The following is a 7,500-nucleotide window of genomic DNA, read 5'->3' as shown; positions in this document are numbered from 1 at the left end:
AGTATATTAGAATATTACGTACAGTTCCAAGCAATGACGACATGACGTCACAATCTTCTGCATTTCAAGTCACTGCCTTCGTCTACTGAATAGAGGTAATTAATTTCCACTTTTCCGATTACATATTTTCTGACCATTAATATTTAAATTTTTCATAGTTATTATTTAAAAGTATAGCCAACTCTTGACTTAGCATTTATGAGGCATAATGAGTATATTAGAATATTACGTACAGTTCCAAGCAATGACGACATGACGTCACAATCTTCTGCATTTCAAGTCACTGCCTTCGTCTACTGAATAGAGGTAAGAGCTCTAAATTATATTCAGTTTGATGTAGAAACTTATTTTCTGTGATTTATACTATACGGTGGTAATTCGGTCACACACAGGTGGTGGTTGGGAAGGATGGCCGGGGATTCGTCAAAGTTAAAGATGCAACGGTATCGTCACTTCTGGAGTTGGGTGACGAAGGAAAAGAAGTTTAGTAAAGGAGAGTTAATGAAGAATAGGAAATTGAACCAAGCGCTAAAAAGTGAACATGAGAAGGCGTTTCCTCACCTTTACGAACAGACCAAGGGGTTACAAGTAAGGGAGTCGATAAAGATGTTTCAGCGAAAGCTACTAACGTTTAACAAGATGCTAAAGGAGAAGAAAGACTGCGTCTATAGCGACGATTTGTTGGATTCCTTGGAGGTTTATGTTGGAGAAATTCCTGAAGAAAGGATAGAAGGTTTTGTGAAGCACTATTTTGCTGGATATAAAAGCTTCACAAAGCATGGAGGAAAATCTGATCACATAGAGTACCAGAAACAATATTTGCAGAGGAGTTTCGAGGCTCAAAAGCGCTTAGACAAGGCGAAAAAGTACGCCATAAAAAGAGCCTGCCAACAAAACCCGAAGCCTGTAGAACCTTCTCAGAGTGAAACCACACCTATAGTTGTTGAAAAAGAGCCCGTGGCGGAGCCTTCAAATAGAGAAGAGGAGCCCGTGGCTATGTCTTCAGATAGTAAACAGGAGCCTGTTGTTTTGCCTTCGGATAGAAAAGAGGAACCAGTGGCTATGCCTGCAAATATAGAAGAGGAGCCGGTGGCGGGCCCGTCGACTGATGCTGATAATCCGGAGCCACTTTCGTTACCCGTTGATAGTACACTGGCAGAGATAAAGCAAAGCTTGAAAGAGACTAAAGCAGAAACCAGTCAAGCGAGGAAAAGTACGCCACTGAGACGCACTAAACGAACAAAAGCAGAGATCAAGGCGGCAAAAGAAAAGAAGGCTAAAGAAGCCAAGGTAGCAAAAGCTATAAAGGCAGAGATTAAACGTATGAATAGGAGCGATTTCCTATCTTCGCTTATTCCAGTAGCTGCCGCGGATATTCGTGCTGGAGCCGTTGAAAAGATAGCCAATATGCGCGAGGAACGCAAAGATCTCGGCAAAAAACCACAGTTCTTAGAGATGAAAGAGCGTCTGATGATGTCATTCTGTGGTTATATGACAGAAAGCGACGAGTCACGGGTACCTCCTCACTCAGTCGGTGAGATGGGCGCATTTAGGTGTAAGAATTGTCAAGCTTTGCTTTTCAAGACAGAAAGGAAGACCATTTGTTGCAACGGAGGCAAAACTCCCAAGGCGATATCTAAATTGACGACACTAGACGAGGGCATCAAGGGACTTTATGATGGTTCCTCTTCACTCTCAAGGCACTTTCTCGATAACATTGTAGCGTTTAACAACGTCTTCTCCTTTACCTCCTTCGCAACCTCAGGTTCCCTAAGTGACAAAAGAGAAATGGCGCTTTGTTACAAGATTCAAGGCAAGGTTTATCACCGTTTGGGTTCGATGAAGCCGAACCTGTTGGTATCAGAACACGACGACTGGGGTTTAACAAACGCACCGTTTTGGAAATCTGCAGCAAGTTTCCTCGATTTGTACTTTTACCACGACAAGGAACAACAGCTAAAACTACGTTGTGAAACGGTCGAACAGTTCATGAATCAAAGAAAAAAGGGGCCGAAAGCGAACACCGAGACGATTAAACGTAGAAAGCGTGAAACCGCCGAATTCTTGAGGAACGAAGAGATCATAGAGCAACTATACGCGCATTTGGTTAAGCACAACGCATCACTGAAGGTAATCTTGGAAGAATTGGAAACCTCAAAGAAACTCATTCAGACTTACGTTAATAAGGAGAGAGCTATACCAAACGTGGCTATTACGTTAAAGACCGCAGAAGGGGTTGCAACCAGGGAACACAAAGGTGTCTATCATTTGCCAACGGCGTCCTGCCAAGTAGGAGCCATAGTCAATTTGGGGCCAGAAAAGGACACCTTGAAAGTTACAATAGCGTCCCCTCTTCCTGGTTCGAAATACGCCCTTCGGATGATTAACTCGACCAATTACTTCTACGATCTCTTTCAATATCCTCTGCTATTACCTAACGGAGACAAAGGCTACAGCTTTACGATGGAAAAGAAGGACTCCGAGAAAAGACTTTCAGCACTTATGTACTATTCAGCTCTTTACATGGAGAGAGAAGGTGTTTTTAACTACATTGTAAAAGGACGACGACTGTTCCAACAGTTTGTAATTGACAACTACGTTAAAATAGAGACGAGCCGTCTACGCTTTCTGGAACACAACCACACCGGTATGCGAAAAGAAAGGGTCGATCTATTGCAAGTGACTGAAAAAAGTAAGACGGGACAACGAATTGTGTTGCCTCCGACATTTGTAGGAGGTCCTAGGTACATGAAGCAGCGCCAGCAGGATGCGTTGGCTTATGTCACGGCTTATGGATCACCCGACTATTTCATCACCTTCACTATGAACCCTAAATGGGCAGATGTCACAGAAGCATTAAGCAAGCTTGACGGACCAGGGGCACGAGCATGTGATCGTCCAGATATTGTAAGTCGGATATTTAAGTTGAAGTTGGATAGTCTGATGGGTGATTTGGTGCACAAGAAGGCTTTTGGAGCCGTCAAGGCCCACCTTTACAGCGTAGAGTGGCAAAAACGTGGGCTACCACATGCTCACATATTGCTTTGGATGGCAGTGCGTGTGACAGCGGATACAGTCGCACAGGTAATAAGAGCGGAGATACCCGATAAGGAGAAGGAGCCAAGGCTATACGAGACGGTTACACGGTGTATGATACACGGCCCCTGCAAAGGTTACGACGAGTCCCAAATATGTTGTCATGGGAAGAGCGCGAAACCCGATCAGTGTGGTAAAGGATTCCCTAAGACGTGCAGAAGCACCTTATTGTTCGGAAACAACGGTTACCCGGAGTATGTTAGGCGTTCAGTAGGAGAAGGCGGTAACTCTTTTCAACTCAAACTGAAGGACGGTACAGTAACCGTAGATAATTCGTGGGTTGTGCCTTATAACCCCTATCTTTGTCTCAAATACGACGCACACATTAACGTGGAGTGCTCAAATTCTATAAAAGCTATAGCTTATGTCACCAAGTATGTTAATAAAGGTTCTGACAAGATATTGTTCACCAAAACTTCAGGAGAAGATGACTCTGTGAACGAAGTCAGAAACTACCAGGAGGCCAGATACATCAATTCTAACGAGGCGACGTGGAAGATTTTCAAATTCGACATCCACAAATCTTACCCACCGGTGTTTCCGTTGGATTTGCACTTAGAGGGTGAGAATTCAGTATTCTACCACGAACAGATGACAGATGAGCAACTTTCTCAAAAAGTTAAAAGGGACACTCAGTTAACCGCCTTTTTCAAGTTGTGTGAGAAGGACGCGTTCGGAGCCACGTTATACTACAGCCAGTTGCCCTTCCATTACATCTATAACGCACAAAAAGCCATATGGGAGGAACGAGTTGGGCATACATACAGTCTGGGTCGCATTCGTGCTGTAACCACCAAGACGGTAGAACTGTTCTATCTGAGGCTCCTGCTGACACATAAAAAGGGGCCAAAGTCGTTCGAAGACCTTCGTACCATAGACAGTGTCATGTACGAAACAAATAGAGAAGCCGTTAAAGCACTCGGTTTGCTCAGTGATGAAGCAACTTGGAAAGAGACGATTATGGACATTATCAACCACACTAACGACAGAAAACAACTCAGAGAAACTTATGCAAGTATGTTGGTCTTTTCTGATCTCGAGGACCAGTCCGGCATATGGGAAGAGGTCAAAGACTACTTTTCCAGCGATTACTTGCATCAAGCCAAGCTGACAGAGTACAACGATGAAATCTATTTGGACGCCTTGGATGAGATCCAACACTTTGTGTGGAACTGCGGCGGGGGTTCGATCACACAGTACGGTCTTCCAGCTTCAAGAGGAGGTGCACGGTCATCTAATGTCATCAGAAGAGAGAAGGCGTACAACAAGCAGAGGCTGAAACAGTCTGTTGAGGAAAAGTCTAAGCTTCTGAATGACAAACAGCGAAATGTCTTCGAAACTGTTATGAAGCGAGTGGAAAAGGGATACCTCTATAAGAATAACGGCATATTTGTCAACGCTGCAGGAGGCACCGGGAAGTCTTTTGTCTTGAATTTGTTGTTGGATGCTGTTCGTTCCCAGGGAGAGATCGCTTTAGCTGTTGCTTCGTCTGGGATTGCAGCAACCGTCCTCTCTGGGGGAAGAACGGCTCACAACATGTTCAAGATACCCTTGATGGAATACGATGAAACTAGAGCGTGTAGCGTCAAGAAGAACACAGAAATGGCAAGACTGCTAGAACAAACTCGACTGATAGTTTGGGACGAAGTCGTAATGGCGAACAAGAACATGTTGACGTCTTTAGACATCACTTTGAGAGACATCATGGAGAACGAAAAGTTCATGGGAGGCAAGGTGTTTGTCTGCGCAGGAGACTTCCGACAAATCCTGCCGGTCATAAGAAACGGAGGGAAGACAGAAGAACTGGCTTACTGCATCAAATCGAGTTACATGTGGGAAGGGCTGACAAAGTTGGAGTTGACAGAAAACGTACACCTTAAGAAGGATGACGTCAAAAACAAGAGGTTTGCCAAACAACTTCTAGCCATCGGCACCCATAACGACGGCGAGATCGTCTTTGAGAAGGATTTTGGTGTTCGGGCAAACTCACGAGAGGAGTTAGTGTCTAAAGTTTACGACGAGTTTGAAGAGAACCATCTCAACATGTCTTACTTCGAGAAGAGAGCAATAGTATCACCCACAAATGACGACGTGGGAAGTATCAACCAGTTTATATACGACCGTAACCAGGAGAAAGAGCGGATTTACTTCAGCGTCGACACACCCGTGGACAAAGAGACTGACGTCCAAGCGTCAGTTTTTAACGCCATGACAAGCCCGTCGTTGCCTCTACACGCTTTGAAGGTGAAAGTAGGATGTGTCCTCATGATCATCAGAAACATCTGTCCTCCTAGGCTTTGCAACGGAACCCGGATAATGGTGACTAACTTGAAGAAGAACGTGATAGTCGGAAAGATACTAGGAGGGAGCTACCGCGGCGAGCAAGTTTTGATTCCACGTATAGTGTTAGAGTCTCAAGATACCCCAATCCACTTCAAGCGTAAGCAGTTTCCCGTCAAGCTCAGTTATGCCATGACCATCAACAAAAGCCAGGGGCAAACTTTCGAGCGATGTGGACTTCTGCTTGATTCCGTCCAATGCTTCGCACATGGACAACTATACGTGGCCTGTTCACGAGTAACCAACTGGAACGCGTTGGTGTACTACACGGGCTGGCGTAGAGGTGATGAAGGAGTTGAACGCCGGCCGGCCTTTAACAGGGTATATAAAGAGTTGTTTGTTGAAACCGAGACAGTAGATGTCGAGGAGGAGCCAGCGAAGGACGCTATTGGTAGTAAAGCTCTTTTTGAGGAGGAAGAAGTTGAGTTCGAAAGCAAAGACATACCCGAAGGTATTCACAAGATCACAGAAGAAGATTGCATCAAGATGATCATGCCAGATTGGGTAATGCGTGATGAAGAGGAAGAAGAGGAAGTTAACGCACCCGAGCAAGGGGATGAAGGGGTTGTCAAACCACCTCCGTCTCCTGACAGCGACGAAGAAGTAAGCGATGAGGAGCTGTTAGCGTATTTGAGGAGAATCATTAAGCGTAAAATGTCACCGAAGAAAAGACAGGGTTCAGAAGACGAAGAGGTCACCCAAGGCGATCAAGACTCCGAGGACAGAGGATCACCGAAGAAAAGACGGGCTCCAGAAGACAAAGAGGTCAACCAAGGAGATCAAGACACCTCCACCATCAAAGAAATGTAGGGATTGTAAATGTGTTGAATAAAGTACCAATTGCATTCTTATTCTTTAATTATCCATAGGCTATAGTATCCACAAAGTGGGCGAAGCCCAGGGCGCGAAGCGCGAGCATTGCCGAAGGCCAAGCCCCCAGGCGAAGCCTGGCCGGCGCAGCCGGTGGGCTTGTAAAAAAAAAAAAAAAAAAAAAAAAAAAAAAAAAAAAAACGACGCCGAATAAGGTGCAAGAGATACCGATGTCACGAAGGTCCTCATGGAAACGGAGGAGGGCTGACGAGGATTTGGTTCAGCTGAGGGGAGCCCCGAGGATGATTTGAGTAATCATATGCAACCACGAAGGTTTCGAGGCAAGATATGAATTAGTCAGTTCATTTTTTCGGGCTCCCACTCGGAGGAATAAAACAATTTGCCGTTCGCCAAAGTAGCGTTATAGCCTCGGCGAATCAACGCCCATGGGCCTGGATCTACGGCGTGTTTCTGCAAGATGTCTCCACGATGACTCCGTGTCACAAGAGAGAAAATAAAGTGAGAGCTCTCAGAACTACAGACTCTCTGGAGGATAATTAAAATCTCGATTAACCTCCGCAGAACCCATGGCCGCTAAAAAAAAAAAAAAAAAAAAAAAAAAAAAAAACGCTCCACGAAGAAGAAAAAGAAGACGACAGGGAGGATGACCATGACAAAGACGAAGAAGAATACAAGGAAGAAGACAAAGACGGAGAAGAAAAAGGAAAATAGAAATAATAATGACAAAATATGTGAACGATATAAGGGATTTACGAACAAACTTTTAGGCAGAGCAAACTAATGTGTATCATTGTTGCTGCTATCATCATCATCATTTATTATTATTATTATTATTATTATTATTATTATTATTATTATTATTATTATTATTATTATTATTATTATTATTATTATTATTATTATTATTATTATTATCATTATTATTATCATTATTATTATCATCATTATTATCATTATTATCATTATTATCATTATTATCATTATTATCATTATTATCATTAAGAATATTATTATTATTATTATTATTATTCAGCTGAGGGCAGAGGCCCGTGTTGAAGGGCTCAAGTGATTTCGAAGCTACTTCCTATATAATATTGCAGTCACTCTCTTCAAGAGTCGTCGTTTTCAGAGCGCCACGACAAATGAGGCTTCCGATGTCGCTAACCAATGCTCATCATGGAATGATTGATTCCACTGTTACCTCAGTCTTTTTGTCCTTTGGGGATTTAGGAG

The 7,500-nt window shown here is 43.6% G+C and overlaps 2 protein-coding genes across 4 annotated transcripts in view; one reads left to right on the top strand and one right to left on the bottom strand.

Moving 5' to 3' along the window:
- The window catches only part of LOC143030887 (uncharacterized), a 485,211-nt gene that overhangs the window by 253,683 nt on the left and 224,028 nt on the right, over nt 1-7,500 (bottom strand). The gene's annotated exons all lie outside the window — the stretch shown is intronic.
- LOC143030148 (uncharacterized) lies at nt 640-6,246 on the top strand. The gene has a single exon (XM_076193314.1). The coding sequence runs from the start codon at nt 640-642 to the stop codon at nt 6,244-6,246; it is 5,607 nt and encodes a 1,868-aa protein (XP_076049429.1).

Source organism: Oratosquilla oratoria, chromosome 12 (assembly GCF_046742065.1).
Source record: "Oratosquilla oratoria isolate Oo_2021 chromosome 12, ASM4674206v1, whole genome shotgun sequence".
NCBI classification, from domain to species: domain Eukaryota; kingdom Metazoa; phylum Arthropoda; class Malacostraca; order Stomatopoda; family Squillidae; genus Oratosquilla; species Oratosquilla oratoria.
Note: the sequence above shows the minus strand (reverse complement) of the source record. Positions and strands in the feature narration are given on the sequence as shown.